The 17,047-nt window shown below is 36.3% G+C and overlaps 3 protein-coding genes across 5 annotated transcripts; 2 read left to right on the top strand and 1 right to left on the bottom strand.

The window, feature by feature from the left end:
* The first annotated feature begins 350 nt into the window (after positions 1–350).
* On the top strand, positions 351–1,826 carry LOC132118533 (dolichyl-diphosphooligosaccharide--protein glycosyltransferase subunit DAD1-like). Its single transcript, XM_059528429.1, has 3 exons — positions 351–635; positions 1,025–1,180; positions 1,447–1,826. The coding sequence occupies exons 1-2, from the start codon at positions 425–427 to the stop codon at positions 1,153–1,155; spliced, it is 342 nt and encodes a 113-aa protein (XP_059384412.1). The 5' UTR covers positions 351–424; the 3' UTR covers positions 1,156–1,180; positions 1,447–1,826.
* Positions 1,827–4,998: 3,172 nt separating this feature from the next.
* On the top strand, positions 4,999–13,740 carry gmeb2 (glucocorticoid modulatory element binding protein 2). Its single transcript, XM_059528428.1, has 10 exons — positions 4,999–5,134; positions 5,832–6,003; positions 6,094–6,173; positions 7,109–7,233; positions 8,102–8,205; positions 8,949–9,106; positions 10,443–10,514; positions 10,597–10,734; positions 12,171–12,293; positions 12,397–13,740. The coding sequence occupies exons 2-10, from the start codon at positions 5,867–5,869 to the stop codon at positions 12,981–12,983; spliced, it is 1,524 nt and encodes a 507-aa protein (XP_059384411.1). The 5' UTR covers positions 4,999–5,134; positions 5,832–5,866; the 3' UTR covers positions 12,984–13,740.
* A 1,059-nt stretch (positions 13,741–14,799) lies between these two features.
* Positions 14,800–16,792, bottom strand: pdyn (prodynorphin). Of its 3 annotated transcripts, none has more exons than XM_059527099.1 (3): positions 16,646–16,792; positions 16,302–16,439; positions 14,800–15,561 (listed from the first exon to the last, which is right to left on the bottom strand). In XM_059527099.1, exons 2-3 carry the CDS (start codon positions 16,425–16,427, stop codon positions 14,932–14,934), a joined length of 756 nt encoding a protein of 251 aa, XP_059383082.1. In that variant the 5' UTR covers positions 16,428–16,439; positions 16,646–16,792; the 3' UTR covers positions 14,800–14,931. The 3 variants fall into 3 exon arrangements, with proteins under 3 accessions (XP_059383082.1, XP_059383083.1, XP_059383084.1); XM_059527100.1 differs by having other exon boundaries at positions 16,655–16,776; XM_059527101.1 differs by having other exon boundaries at positions 16,659–16,769.
* Positions 16,793–17,047: the final 255 nt, after the last annotated feature.

Consider the following 17,047-nt stretch of genomic DNA (forward strand, 5'->3'; position numbering starts at 1 on the left):
ATATTTATAGTCAAATTCTGTCATTAGGTTAGTTGTGTACAGGTTTGTACTGTTTTACTTCATTGTTGTATGAATGTATTTACGTAGCACAGTGGGCTTGTGAGACACACATTTCGTTCCACTATGTCCACACATGTAGCAGAATGACAATAAAACTCAACTTGACTTGAACTTGAACTTTGAAACTTTACAGATGTTCTTTATGCAACAAGAGCTTGTAACATTCCAAAGAGAAAGGAAAAACTGAAATCGCATCATACGACCCCTTTAAATTCTTTTCAAAGGAGAGTTCGGAATTTTGAGCCATCTAGCGCCCCCTGGAGGAAGAACCCCTCTGTGCCTCACTGGAAACCGTTATTTACACAAACGTTATTTATGCACACGTCAGCATTCGGTGTTGTCTGGTTTTAAATCGATATTGAGAATGTCTAATTCAGTGATTTCTGTATTTTCCAGGTTTTTGGAGGAATATGCGTCCAGCACGCCAAACAAACTGAAAGTGATAGATGCATATCTCCTGTATATTATGATGACTGGAGCTTTGCAGTTTCTCTATTGTTTATTAGTCGGCTCGTTTCCGTTCAACAGCTTTCTGTCTGGTTTCATATCATGTGTTGGGTCGTTTATTCTTGCAGGTAACTGATTTACTGTTGTTTATTTATTTTATTTTATTTCTCTCGTTATTTATGTGCAGAATAAATAGCTATCCAGTGATGCTTTAACGTTTATTTATGTGTTGTTACCATTATTTAGAAATTATTACCATGCATTTTACTTATTTATCCTTCTATTTTATTCCACTTTATTTATTTTCAATGACATGACTCCATCTACACTGTAGGTAATTAACTCATTCTTGTGCGTTGTTGATGTGCAAAATAATTATTCAGCGTTGACGTTGATTATATTATTGTGTTTTGTTGGTATTACTTAAAATATTCATATAGCCTACAAGTAAGTACTTTTATTTTTATCTTATTAATTTTTTTGATTGCATTTAATAATATCTCCATATCTTCTTCAGTGTGTCTGAGAATCCAGATTAATCCTCAGAATAAAGGCGAGTTCTTGTCCATCTCACCAGAAAGAGCCTTTGCTGACTTTCTGTTCGGCCACACTGTGCTTCATTCGGTTGTTATTAATTTCATCGGTTAAAGTGTCCACATGTGCTGATAAAAAGGTAAAATAAACTGACTTTAATCTATAGCAAAACCCCAACCCCTAATGGTCTTACAGCCTATAAATAAATTTGTCTAATTTGTAACTTAAGTATTTAAGAGTAAAGTTATGTCTTCTGTGTCAATGCTTTGATATGGCAATAAAACAATTAAAATATAGACATGAAGATTAATGTTTAACAGGTAAGCTGTAACTTTAAACTGTATGCTCATTCACACATGCTCATTAATGTAGGCCTATTTCTTTACCTTTTTTTTTTTTTTGCAGCCTGACTGTCAAGAAATGTCCAAACCAAGCACACCCAGCTACTAGAAGCAGAGAATAAACATCATGTTCATGATTGCTATTTTCTCCAAACACTGACAGCACCTGCACACCTTATCAAGATTCCCAAATCCTCAGACTTCCCTACACTAATAGACAAATAAATCACATTTCTTGAGATGGGATCTATTTTGGGTCCATTTCTGTTGCTTCTCAATATTCAGTGATTATTGAAGAGAATTCAGTCTAGGCTAATATGCTCAACTGGAGTGTATCTTCATATTTTCTTCTTTTAATTTCAAACATGCTTGTACATGTTTCATTATCAGGATTATATAGATATATATTGTTTGCTTTATTCAGAAATAAAACATAATAAACCATGTTGATTTTTCTTGTCTGTGACCAGAACATATGAACAACATACTCATAACTGTTATTTTGAATACACATCATTATTGTGTGTGTGTGTGTGTGTGTGTGTGTGTGTGTGTGTGTGTGTGTGTGTGTGTGATTTAAAGCGCTTTGCATGAAAGCACCTGTGAACTGCATAAATGAGAAAATCTAAGAGTACAATAAATCAATCCTGAATGCATTAAAACAATAAGACAAATATGCAAATTAGAATTTAGTACAACTTTTTCAATGTGAATTTTATTTTATTTCGTCGTATGCTTTGTGTTAACTTACTGTTTAACTATGAAACCAACGTCTTGTGAACTTTCCACAAAAGGGGTGCACGGAGGCTCAGAAACAGTGGGTGCTTCTCAATTCATATTTGTGCATCCTCGTTTCCTTTCCTCGCTTCCTTTCCTCGTGTCTTAGCTCCACCTTTTCAGGATGCGAGGGAAGGACGCAAGGAAAAGACGTGAGGATGGAGGACTTGAATCAAGTGAAATGATTTATCCTCGCTCCCTTCAGCGTTACTTCAAAGTGTCATCAGCTGTAATTAAAGGGATCTGCCCTTATGTTGTTAAAGTTTGTTAATTAAGACATTCATAATAAATATTAATAAAGCAAGATGCCCTGTTTGAAATATATGACATGCATGGTTTATTTGAAGTGAAAAGGTAAAATATAAATAAAAATTGTTACAACAGATGTGAAGGGGGAGGAGAATTTATACGTGCGTCACGTTAAGTCGATAAAATACTTCCGCATAGGATACACCTGTGTATCCTCGCTCATCCTTCCTCATGAAGCCTCCTCCCTCCTCGATCCTCGTCTCCTCGTGGTGCAATTAGAGAATTGAGATGTCCTTCAAGATGGCTGTGTTCGATCGGTTTCCGGGTCATAGGATGGAGGACGGAGGAGCGAGGAGACGAGTAGGGATATTGAGGGTGCTTCTCAATTCTTATTTGTGCATCCTCGTTTCCTCTCCTCGCTTCCTTTCCTCGCGTCTCAGCTCCGCCCCCTGTAGGATGCGAGGGAAGGCTGCAAGGAAAAGACGCGAGGACGGAGGGATCGAATGAAAGCTTTTTTTACACATTGGAATCCTTGATCACTCGAGCGTCACTTCGTTGCGTCATCAGCAGCGCTCAGAGGATCTGCCCTCATGTTGTTGAAATTTGTTTATTTAAGAAATTCATAATAAATAATAATAAAGAAAGATACCCTGTTGAAATATGTGAGGTGTGTGGTTTATATAAACTGCAAAAGTAAAGTAGAAATCAAAATTATTGTGACCGATGTGAAGGGGGAGGAGAATTTATACGTGCGTCACGTTTTAGTCGATAAAACTCTTCCGCATAGGATGCACCTGTGTATCCTCGCTCATGACTCCTCTGGAAGCCTCCTCACTCCTCGATCCTCGACTCCTCGCGGTGCAATTAGAGAATTGAGATGTCCTTCAAGATGGCTGAGCTCGATCGGTTTCCGGGTCATAGGATAGAGGACGGAGGAGAGAGGAGACGAGGAGGGATATTGAGAAGCACCCTGAGAAGCACCCAGTGCCGTCGCTCCCTACACGCAGAGTACGCAGTCTGCGTAGGGCACCAACTCCCAGAGGGGGCACCATCCCAGTTGCTCAAAAAAAAAAAAAGCTTCCGCCATTCTCCCATCCGTTCTCGCGACCGCTTGCACCTCATGTTTTCGGCTGAATGTTCATAATTGATGGATGAACATATATGTCCGGGGTAAAGGACATCAGCAATCCGGCGCAGAGAAAAGAAAACTAAAGAAAGTAAAACAATAAAAAAGTTGGCTTGACGTTAGATGTTCCAGAGTCTCAAATTTAGGGACCGTCTCTAAAGTTACATGCGATATTGGTATACACTTTTCTAACGTCAGTAGCATTTGAGGAGAATGACTTACATTCATAAAAACAACTGTAATGGTTCATCTAGGTGACAGCTATAAAGCACAATTGAATTGAATATTGGATATTTATTAAAATAAACTGTAAATCATATGCAAATTATGCTACTTTTTCACATGGGCTCAAACGCAAATTTGAAACTCAATAGCATTTGAGGAGAAAAACTTGCAGTCATAAAACAATTGTAATGTGTTCATTTAGCTGTCAGCTACAATGCACACCTTATACATTTTTCATATATATTAAAATAAATTATAAATAATTTTTTGTACGAAAATTACCCATGGTTTTAACAATAAAACCGCAAATCATCGTTTTTGTTGCCATGGTAACTGCAAATTAACCGTGGTTTTGTTACTTCAAATAATAATTTACAAAGTATTAATATACTGTAATATTTTTTGATGTTGTTGTTGCTAAAAAAAAGAACTAAGCCATCAATAGCCTTTAAAATGACTTAAAATGCATTATATAAAAAGACAATGTGGCAATAATGATTGGTTAATAATAAAACTGTTAAAATACATAATGTAGGCAAATACAAAATAAACAATTTATGTACGTTATTACAAATGCCTACAAAGGGAGCCAGATGCCATGTAATTGCTGCTGTTAAACTTACAGGAGAATCAAATCCTTGTTTATGCTACTGTACTGACCAAACATTTAATTCAAATAGTCACTTAATCTTTCATTTTTGGCCACCTTTTTGTTATAGATGACACAGCCTTTATAATTTCTTCAACAAAAAACATGCATATCACAACCCTTACAAAAATAAACCATGGTTTTATCATAGTAAAACTGCTTAATTTCCTTTTGCATGGTTTCTTAATGCTTGAGACTATAAAATAAATTAGAGTCATAATAAAGTTATAGCCATAGGTAAATGTCGAGAGCTACAATTGTAATTTGAAAATAATACAATTTATTCATTTAGTTTTTTATTTGATTAAAGTTATTTTTTCACCCCTATAGTAGGTGTTTTTTTCATCATCATATTTGAGGAAGGGGGCACAACAATACAATCCTGCTTAGGGCACCCATTTGGCCAGCAGCGGCTCTGCTCAGAAAGCCCAAATCCTCTATTATGCGACAATGAAATCTCAGAAAAGTAACTGTGCTTCTTCAGCGCTGGAATTTTTTTTAAGTATAATAGCTTTAAAATAACATAAAATACAATAGAGATATTAACAAAACAAAAACAAATAAAAAATTTGGTCCGCCCATTTTATCATTGCCTTTTGCACCTTTTACGCATCTACCCACTTCGTTTTCTAATGTCTGACGCGCCCGTGACGTCATGACGCAAGCGCATGCGCGGTAGAGTCTGTCTGCACAGCGCTTCCTAAACACGGATTCAAACCCTTGCGGGTAAAGATTCGATTTAAACTCTATTTTTCTGCCTGTTATTTAAATTGTGTTTTTTTTCTTCCACGAACACACATATCTTCCACCACTTTTTTTGTATTTAATTCGGTCGATTTGGGCAAGGCGCAAATATTCAGCGATTAAGCTCAAAACATTGATAATCTGTGGGTTGAAGACTATGAATACGCTTACTATGATTAAACATTATTAATCAATGCAATTATTCTACTAACAAAATATGTAATGCTATTGGACGACATTTACCAATACAGTAGTTAACATTTAATACACGATATATATATATATCTCATCCGATTCATATTTTTACCGTGTTACCAATACAAATATCTTCCAGTGGGGTATGAAAACTTGTTTTCTCTTTGAATTTAGTTGTTTTTCTTGGCACATTGGCAGATATTTGTTCTTGTTTTAATCAAAAACTAATTAAACTTTGACCAATTTCTCAGAAACAAATCCTTGTAAGTGTATCGATTTGCTTCTCGAGTAAATGCATCTGTATTTAAGAATCTGTAGACGTTTGGACTGGAAAATAAGACAGTAGAGTAATAGATTAGAAAATAAGTCATTTCCATATTTGTGTGGTTGGAAGCGGAGTTATTCAAGGCAAGCATTAAGCTGTTCATATGGTCATTGTTTCATAACTTTGGTTCCAATACATCTTCCTTTCTCCACCCATCAGATGCTGATTGACACCTGTCAGGTGCTGATGACTTCATGGCATCATCCTCTGAGGTGAACGTCCACATGGAGGAGGTGGTGGTGGTAACGACCCCTGACACAGCGGGTCAGACCTCATCAGCTGAGGAGGAGGAGAAGAATATACTGGTGGCGACGGATCTGGAACAGTCTGGGTGAGCACTTCTCCCTTTCCTGACTCCATCATTAGCTCCCATCATGCACCTCTTCCAGACTCAAAGCGGCTTTTGTCTTTTCCTGCACAGGGAAAACATTATGGAGCATAGCATGGAGTCCGAGGCGGAGTCTAGTGCTACTATCTCCCTGCCCAAGGACACTGTTTTTGGTAGGTATTGCAATTCACAAATTAAAGACACTTTAACAGAGCAATAATCCACTCAAACAGGTTTATCAGAGTGATTTTACCAGTTTATGCAGGTCCTAAAAAGGTCTTAAGCTGGAGCACAAAGACTTGGATTCAAGAAGTCATGTCATTAACTGTTGCATAAACTGCAAAAACAAACACACACCAAGACTTTCTTCCAGTGTTGAATTAAAATACATTTACTTGAGATGCAAATTGCACATAAGAAGTCTTGTTTCTGAGAGACTGAATAATATTAAATGAGTTTGTTTTCTGTTTGTTATCTGCCAGTGGGTTATGAAAAATTGTTTTACCTTTGAATTAAGTTTCTTTTTCTTGGCTTTCATTTAATTTTGACCAGTGTCTCAGAAGCCAAAACTTCTTATTTTATGTCTTTTTTTTTCTTTTTGAGTAAATATATCTTGATTTAAGAATCTCTAGATGTTTGGACTGGAGAAACAAGACAAAAATACTGAAGAAGTGCATGACTTTTTGCATTGTGTGATCAGAAGCTATAGTAATTTCCATATTTGTGTGGTTGGAAGCGGAGTCATTCAAGCATTAAGCTGTTCATATGGTCATTGTTTCATAAAATCAGTTTTGTTTTAGTATCATTGGTTTACTACTGTTTGTTTAAAACAATTTAATTGCATTTTTATTTTAAATTAAATTTTACATTTTATGTAAGTCAGTAGATTTATTTTTTATGATTTTAATATTTCAACTTTTAAAAATGTAAAATTCCTTTTTTTTTATTTAAAGTTTAAGTAATTAATTTTCTTTATGGTTATAGTTAATAGTATTATAACCTTGTATAACATTTTAATCTTAAATTTTATCAAATCCTAATTTTGCTAATGGAGATGATAAAGTTTTTATTATTCTTATTTGTGCATGCCATGTTCATATTTACACAGTGAAAATATCTGAAGATGCAGATGTAGAGGGTGATATTCTCTACCCAATAACGTGTGGGGACACCAAAGCCAACCTCGTCTGGAAGAAGTTTGTGTGTCCGGGGATCAACATCAAATGTGTGCAGGTAAATATGTGATAGAATCTGTTTTAAAACACTACAACATTGTTGAGACACACTTCAGATCATATATTTGTTTGTTTTTTTCCTTTTGTTTGTAAATTCGGACGGTCAAGTCAATTCAGATAATCGCTATTTATTTTAAATTTTCAGTTTTTAGTAAATGCATTAATTTCCTTTAGATATTTAAAAAGTAAATAATGCTATTATTATGCTTATGTTATTAAATGACATAAAAACAACAGATTCCTCAAACTGCATACATGTTTTTATGCAAATATGCAATTTGAAAAAAAATTGTACATATTATTATTTGCAAACAGCACTGATTAACCATTTTACGTAAAATCAACAGATTATGTATTTCTAAGACAGCATCAGAATTCTCCAATAATACATACAAACAGCACTGATTAGCCATTTTACATAAAAACAACAGTTTTTGTATTTCTAAAATTCTGCAATAATGCATATATGTTAAAAAAATGTTTTATTAAGCCTGTTGTAGTCAATGCATAATATAATACATACATATTTCATAGTTTAGATGACATTTCAGTTTTTCTAAAATGTGGTAAACAGTAATAATAAAGACTAAGCATATGTGAATGATAAAGTTTACTATCATATCTTGCCCCTATATCTCTATAAACATTAAGAAAATAGTTCAGTCATCATGAATAATTTCAGAAAAGATCTGTAAGTAAAGACTGTGAAGCTCCTGGATTGTTTTGCTATAAATGTGCTGTTCTGAGTAACGGAGTGTCTGCATAGACAGTTTTATCTGTTCCTGAATGAATATAACTGCTTTCCATTTCCGGCGCTGATGCTGTGCTCGTCATAATGCTTCGTATTCATCACTGCTGTGTTCCAGCTGAACGAGCATCTCATCAGTCCCAAGGAGTTTGTCTATATAGCGGGAAAGTCCACGCTGAAGGACTGGAAGAGAGCCATTCGCCTTAATGGGACCATGTTGAGGTTTGAGGCAGAAAAGAATATAAACTAGAAATGCATCCCAGCACTGGCAGTTTTATAATAGTTTGAGATTTCATTGTTTATCAAACTCAAAATTAAAACACTGAAGGTGCTGATCTTATTTTCTGACCTTAATCATATTATTACTTTTTGTGCAGTTCATTTTTTTTGTACAGTGTATGTTTGTGTGTGTGTGTGTGTGTGTGTGTGTGTGTGTGTGTGTGTGTGTGTGTGTGTGTGTGTGTGTGTGTGTGAGACAAGGCACAAGTGTTTTCAACATTGCTAATAATCAGAAATGTTTTTTAAGCTGCACATCAGCATATTAGAATGATTTCTGTGTGACACTGAAGACTGCAGTAATGATGCTGAAAATTCAGCTTTTCATCACATAAATAAATGTAATTTTATCATATATTCACATGGTTGAGTTGAAGTAATATTTAACTTTTTTTATATATATATATATATTTTTTTTGATCACATAAATACAGCCTTAGTGAGCAGACAAGTCGTCTTTAAAAAAAAAAAAAAAGTTTTAAAAAGTCTCCAAATTTAAACAATAGTGTTTGTATGTTCTATAAATGCAAAGTAATTTCCAAGTGGAAAATATGAAAACATTGTATGTTTTCTTTGAAATATAGAGGACTGAGGAGTTGTTTATAATAAGATATGTAAACGGTGCTATTTGTATATCATGTTTACTGTAGTTTATGCAAGATGAATGCACTGTTTGGTTGTTTCTACAGGAAGATCATGGATTCAGGTGAGCTGGACTTCTATCAGCACTCCAGACTGTGTTCAAACACCTGCCGCAGTACCAAGATTGACCTGGTGGGGTCACGAGTGTCTCTCAGCAGCCAGCAGTCCACAGAAACGGCTCCTGCGACCCCCGCCTCTGTGGACAGTATGAATCTTGACAGTTTATTCATAGTGTTTCACATTTGTATTTGAATTTTTTTTTGATTGCACTTGCCAATGTTTTTCACAATACGTCCATTGGTTTGAGCTAGGGTTGTGCGCGACGACTAATTTGACTGTCGTTTAAACAGAAGTTTTGTATCAGACTAGTCTAAAAGCAAGAAAACCCCAAAAGATTTTAAGAAAAAAAAAAAACCTTGTGCATGCATGTATATAATAGCCAACATTTGAAAGACTTAATCTATGAATCACACTGACAAATCCCTCAATGAATTCCGCTAGAAATATGTCGCAATTATGCCGTACTCTTGCCTCGTGTTATCATCATTTAATTTTAGGCGGTCATTAAAAAGAAAAAAAGATATTAAAAGAGCAAACACTCAACATCAGCCAATGCTTATTTATGCAGAACAATATTTCTTCATCTTCTTATAACGTTAGCCAACATATTAAAACACATGACAAAAACAATAGGGAATTTAATCAAGGAATAGCATTAAAACGGCTTTTAAAAATATACTTCGTCATGTAGCCTATATCATCTAAAAACAAAACGAACAAAAAGAAAGACAGTACCTGAGGCAATTAGGGTTTCCATCCAAAGTTGCGAATTTAATTTAATGCGCAAAATTGGAATATTACATAAAACATTTGTGAGCAAGCACTGTTTCCATCTAACGCATCAAAGAGAACAAAATAGTCACTTCCTGTTAAACTGGCACTAAATATCAATTTGAACACTAGGAAAACTGAATATAATAATTTTCATGATCAATAACTTGCGCCTCAGAGCGAGCAGACGAAACACAATAAATTATGTCATTGCTTGTGGAGGCGGATGCATGCTGCTGTTTGGGAACGCAGTCGTGTAAGACATCATACAGAAATACTTTGATGACAGACATTGCTCTGGCATTTCAGAAAAACCATTACAACATTTCAGATGCTGTGGAACGAGATCATGGAGTCCGCTGCTAGTCAAGATATCCCGCCTCATAGCGCAGTCAAAAAAATGTTTTATATGCGCTGGAATTAATGCATTTATTCGCAAAATGCATTTCCAACTCCAATTATTCACAATAATCCTTTTTCGCACAAGTCAAAAACCACCTCAAGCAAGCGTAAAAACTAAGGATTTTTATTCGAAATTTGGTGTTTCCATCACTCGTTTCTCATTCGATACTTCAAAAAGGGCATAAAACAGGGTGTTGGAAACACTTGAAAAAACGTGGTCTGCAGGAACTGAAGTCATGCTCGCATAGATAACGAAAAGCTAGCCAAACTTTGAGCAAGTGATGAATTATTTTGTATATATGTTTCAGTGAATGGATCCTCAGCTTCGATTTCGGCAGATGCTGGTGATGACAGCACAGAATGGGTGACGGCTATCGGAGGTAAGAGACTTATGTTTTGTATGTAGTCTGTGTAGTCGTTAATGGGTTTAACACTGTTACCGGCCGTTCTGCTCCATGTCAGAGGACACCATGACGTTCTGGAGAGGACTGAAGGACGCTGGGCTACTGGAGGAGGTGATGGAGGACATGCAGGGAGAGATCCAGGAGATTCTCAAGGGCCTGGAGGAGCGAATCCACGACCCGCCGCTTCAGGTTAAAGGTCAGTGTTAAGGCCTTTCCACACTGAGCGCGAAAAAATTCAACAAATAACTAGGGATGTAACAATTAACTGTGAGCCGGTTGAAAATTTATTCAAAATGTTACGATTCAAATCTGTTGAGATGCAAAACAAATAGAGTTGAAATGAATGTTATTTGAGGGGAACTTACTGTCTTTAGAAAAGTGTAGATGGTATTTTTTCTCTTCATCTTGCCTCTGTGTAATGCATATTAAAGTTCATAAATGCAGCACTGCATTGTTTACAGCGGTAACCAAGAAAATTATGTAAGCGCCACCTTCTGGCAGATAGTGAATCTGCATCTCGTTCAGACATTTTTTATATATAGTTTTACAAAACCATTCTGTTTTTGCTTCAAATTTCTAAATTGTACAATCTAATTTAGATTAAACTGTTCATGTTGCATGATTAAAATGCAATGTTAAATGCAAAGAGCACACAAAGCCTAATTTTGTTTATATGAAGAGATCTATTTATTTGAGATATTTATTTGTTTTGAGGCTTGTTTTAAAATTTCAATTTAGTTTTGATGTTTACATTTACATTATATTTACATTTAGTCATTTAGCAGATGCTTTTATCCAAAGCGACTTACAAATGAGAACAATAGAAGCAATCAAAACCAACAAAAGAGCAATAATATTCAAGTGCTATATTAGTATAGTGTTATATTACATTTTCACAAAGGGATGTGCAACATTTTGTCCAAACAATAATAAAAGGGACACATTTTATGTATAATTTGTCTTAAATCTCATTTCATAAACAACCTGATGCTACAATCAGTTTGAACCCACTTGATATTTATTTGGACACTAAACTCAATTTGTTTCTCAAAATCTTAAAACAGTTTTGCTCCTCAGGCTTTAATGCTTCAGTGCTTAAAATGAGTTGTATAGAATTATAGTCAAATTGTGCATATATATGTATTTAATATTAATAATGAATATATTCATTATTCATTTAACAATATAAAATATAGTATTTTCATCTATTTTTATATTTTAGAATATATTACATAGATTATATTATTCTTGTTGTTTAATGTTCAGTTTGTGAATGTATATAATAATTATATATGTATATATTAATAACTATATACTAGTGATACAATAATAGCCTTTTATATAATATAAGTGATTATTAATCTAATATATAAAACTTTATATATAATATTTTGATGTATTTCCAATATTTTAGCATATTAAATTATGTATCTATCTATCTATCTATCTATCTCTATATATATATATATATATATATATATATATATACACCTTTTTTTTTTAAATATAATTCAGGTAAGAAATTTGTGTAATTATATTCTATGTCTGTTTTAATTTGCTGCAAATGTACACAAATATTGTATTAAACGTCAGACTGATTTGGTATTGTTCATTACTTGAATCTGTCAACAGATGCTGCTCTGCTCAACAATATAGTCCAGAACTTCGGGATGTTGGACCTGGTGAAGAAAGTTCTTGCCAGTCACAAAAGCCAGATGGATCGCTGTAGGGAGCAGTACACGCGCAGCTTAGTGGGTCTGTACCTGTTTTTGTCTTTGTCTCCTCATCCAGCAACAGACTTTTTGTGCATATTGTGTTTTTGAACGAGAAAGTGAGATTTAACTTTGTGCATTTATAGCCCTAGAGCAACAGTGTGACGAGCATCGCAAACGCGCCAAAGAACTAAAGAGCAAATCCCAGCACCTCAACAACGTCCTGATGACCTTGACCCCCCAGACCTCGCCTCCCACCACGAAGCGCCCCCGTCTGACCCGTGCTGTCTCGGGTCCAGCCACTGTGGCCTCCACGGCCGCCCAGCCCGCACACTTCACCCTGCCCATCACGCAGCTCACCGGCATCCCGCTGGACAAAGTGCTGTCGGTTCCAACCCAGTCGCCCCTGATCGGTGGATACACGGTGCTGACATCACCCGGAGGCACCGAACTCCAGTCTGAAGGCTCTAATTTAACCGTGTTGAGCACCGCCGCGGTTACACAGGGATCCACGGCACCCACTTTCGTCAAAGTGGTCAGTCCGTTCCAGCTGGTCACACTGCCCACAGTAGGAGCTGGAGCTACGGTGCAGAATCTGGCAGCACCAGTAGGGGGCGCAGTGGGCGGCACTGTAGTGGCGTTACCCATCAGCAGCGTAAACACTGCCAGTGTGGAGACCGTCGGGCCACAGGCGGAAGCGGCTACAGAACAGAAAGACGACCAGAAGGAGTGAAATTCTCCTGAAACCGTGTTCAGTTCAGTTTTTGATGTTAATGCATATGTTATATCCTCTATATTTGTAGATAGAGGATGAACTTTTTGCTTTTTTAGAGTTCATTTGCAACTTTTTTTGCAACAACAGCCATGGTATGGTAATGATTTTTTTTTTTTTTTTGCATTGCATTGCATTGCATTTGATTTAATTGTAATCTAATTACAATGTGGTAAAATATAGCCTGAATTGTTTAAAGCGAAAGTTCTCCCAAATATTAACCATTTTTTTATTCACTCTCCAGTTGTTCCAAACCTTTGTGAGTTTTCTCATGTGGCACATGAAAGAATATATTTTGGTAACCAAAGAGTTGTTCCTAGCCATTAACAATTCTTCTTTCGTATTCAATCGAAGAAAGAAATTCATAGATTCGTAACAACTTGAGGGTGAGTTAATGATGACATAATTTAAATTTTTGGGTGAACTGTCCCTTTAAGGATGTTTTTTATTAAATGTAAGGCACATTTTGTCTTTAAAATTTCATGGTTGACCAGTGTATGCATAATTTGTAGTTTTTTTTTCTCACTCCATTATTTATCCTGTTCACATAACATTTTCTCTTATAACTTTTTCTCTATCGATGTTTCATCTTAGTATTTCTGAAAATACTTGTTACAGTGAAATCTTTACTTGACGTAGTTGATTATTTAAAATGCATTTACCTGGACCATGAAAATCTTGTCTTTTAAAATAAATACAAATTGTACAATACAGCAAATTGGCCTCCTAAACAACATCATATCCAAGATTAGGGGATCAAATGTCCAATTTTAAGAAGAGATGGTCATTGAAAAAACTGATTCAGAACTGAGTCCTTGTAGTTCAACATTTTTTCTAACACTCTTACCATAGTAAAACCAGGTGTTTTAGTTGTTTCACAGAAGTGGTCTGAGGTGCTTTCTGTATATCCTCAAGTCTTTCTTTAGCACAATACTTCAGGAAAAAATACTTTTCAAGTGGTAAATTTAATTTGTAAGTCTTTTTTAACCAACAGGTGGCGCTAATTACTTAAATATTTTTGTGCAACGTGAGTTCTGACTTTCAGATGGACATGTCCATATAGAGTAAAGAAGAGTTTAAGCTTAGTAAGTAAAATAGCAGTAAGTCGTGTAGTAACATTTCATCTTTAATTTAACAATCGAACATGAATATGGCAAAAAAAATTTTTTTGAAAAATCTGAAAAAAAACATTTACCAAACAAATTTAGCAGGTAAAGTTCTTGCCCTTTATTGGTCATCTTAAACAAGCATTATCTGCAGGATGTACTGATTGCTTACATGGAGGTATAGTTAATGGGAAACAACAAGTGGTCAGTCACTGAAACGTCCCGAGCGCATGATTGACAGGTGACAGGTGATTGATGGCGTCCAGAGGTCAGCAGCCATTTGGGATAGTAAAACACCTCAGCACGTGTAAGGTCATGACATCTGTGACCCTGAACCACAAAACCAGCCATAAGGGTAAATTTTATTAAAAACCGAGATGTAAACATCATCTGAAAGCTGAACGAATAAACTTTCCATTGATGTATGGTTTGTTAGGATATGACCATATTTGGCCGAGATGCAACCATCTGAAATCTGAGGCTGCCAAAAAAAAAATTAAATATTGTGAAAATCGCCTTTAAAGTTGTCCAAATTAAGTTCTTAGCCATGAATAGGCTATTACCAATCAACTTTTTCGAAATTTACAAAATATCATGGAGCATTACTTTCCTAAGGATTTTTGGCGTAAAGGAAATATATATATATATATATTTTTTACCCATACCGTGTAGGTTTATGGCTATTGCTATAAATATACCCTTGCTACTCATGACTGGTTTAATGCTCCAGGGTCACATTAGTGGGGGAAACTGAAATGCGTTGGCTCAATGAGTTCTGGTTGGGTTATCTATGATACAATAGCCTATAAAGCATAGTCCTCGTACGATGAGGGCTGTTCGTCAGAGCGCACGGAGATTTTAAAATGACGCCGTAAAAACCCGCCATATCGCTTTTGGTTGTCCCACCTCAACTTCGGGCGAATTCTTCGCATAAACCCTCCGTATCTCTTCTGCACCTGCGGGCTGGTGTTTTCCACAAAGTTGCTTCTTTTTGGCCCGAATTTGCGGAGAAACCCGCCGTAGCGTTTGACTTCGTTTAAAGGAACGTCGTTATCGTAAACTCCCGTTTCGTTTTCCGCGGTCACGTCTTCGCCCTCGTCGTCTTCCGTGATCGACGGGACGTCTCGCTCGCCCAGTTTCGAGAGCGATTCTCCGTATTTCTTCGTGAACAATCCTTTTAGAATGGCGTTCTCCTTCCAGGGTGAAGCGAAAAACTTCTGTTTGTTCTTCTCGATCCTCTTGATGAAGCCCCCGTATCGTTTGACCAGGTTGGACGCCTTCTCTTGGAGATCCTCCGCGTTCAGCGCGCTTCGCTCTCCGTCGGCGTCGGGGTTGAGTTCAGCGAATTCATCTGAAAGCTCCTGTAAAGCTTTCTCGCATCTGTCTAATGTACTTGTAGATGACACGGCTCCTTCACATTCTAAAGTGCAAGTCTGCAGAAAGAAAAGTAGGTTAAGACTGACTCCATGCACTACTGGAGATGTTACATTCTGAGACCCGACGTTCCAAAAAAAAAGGTTTTATTTTTTTATTTTTTATAGTAAAAGCGTCACATAGAGAACTTAGAAGCCTACGTTCTGCAGAACCTAAACTTGAACGCATGGGGCTTTTTAATCTCAAAAGAATCTAATACGAGAACTCCACAGAGCCAAAATATCTATTGATTAGAAGATGGTTGTTTGAAGAAACTTTTATTTTTTTTAAGTTTGCTCTTAATGAACATTAATATAACAACCAATTCGAGGGTCTTATTGTCTGATGCCATAAAGTTTTCAAGTTCCACAGGTGGCATTTTATCTATAAAAACATCTAAATCTTGATTGTAGCAATAGGCATATCTAACATGTACTATTTTTTCAGTATAGGTTTTTCCAGTATGATAATCTAAAAACGAGCGCGCTATTGTCGCGCTCTCCATGGTGCTGAATGCGCGCTCCATACGGGATGCGCCCAGTGTATTTGTTAATGACAAAGGAAGCGACCATTTCTCAAGTTTAAAATCTTTCTATTGCAGAGAGACCTTTCTATTTTTCATATATATATATATATATATATATATATATATATATATATATATATATATGTGTGTGTGTGTGTGTGTGTGTGTGTGTGTGTGTGTGTGTTTATGTATATATATAATTGTTTGAGAGAGTGAAAAAAGGCGTAATCTCACCAAGCGGTTCACTGCAGAGTCCAGGTCGGAGATCTGTTGCGCGCATCTCATGCATTGCGCTGAACAATCTGCCTGACTCAAGCTTGGCAAGCTCAGCATCAACACCAAAACATACCACTCCATCATCTACAGCGATTCCTGCGGTACGAGAGAAGAAAACAGGCTTTAAGTGCACTATCTTCCTCATATAATCTACACTGCTGGGAGGTGTTTGAGGTTTTTCAACAATTCATCTACAGTGTTTGACGTCTTTCTTTTTCTAGGTTGCTTATGTCTTTGTCTTACCAGTTTAACATCCAAAACCTTTTGAGGCACGTGTGCCAACACAAAATCTCCTCTGTTACCTTGAGTACCTACAGAGCTTCTTGTTCTCCAAGCGTCAAGGCGATCACTTGGTGAAGCTGGCTGAAACTTCTTTGTTCTCGTGTCCTTTGATAGAGTCACTCTTTATCCATCTACGGTTTGCTCTTACTTGGACTCAGTCTCCATACTTTTATTCACACAGCCACCTGAATGAACCAATGAGAACGACGAGCCATTTGACTGACTGGCCCCACCCACGCGATGTTGCAGCGTTTCGGGAATAATAATAATATAAACAATAACGAAATGAGCTATAGCCTAACGAAAAAGGGTTAGGCATGGTTTCAAAAAAAAAAAAAAAAATCATGATATGGATAGGCTGTAAGGTGCGCCAGGGGTAACTTGTAGCCTATTACTGAGTTGCAGTATTAGCTCAAGGCTGC

This window comes from Carassius carassius, chromosome 37, assembly GCF_963082965.1.
Source record: "Carassius carassius chromosome 37, fCarCar2.1, whole genome shotgun sequence".
NCBI classification, from domain to species: Eukaryota; Metazoa; Chordata; class Actinopteri; order Cypriniformes; family Cyprinidae; genus Carassius; species Carassius carassius.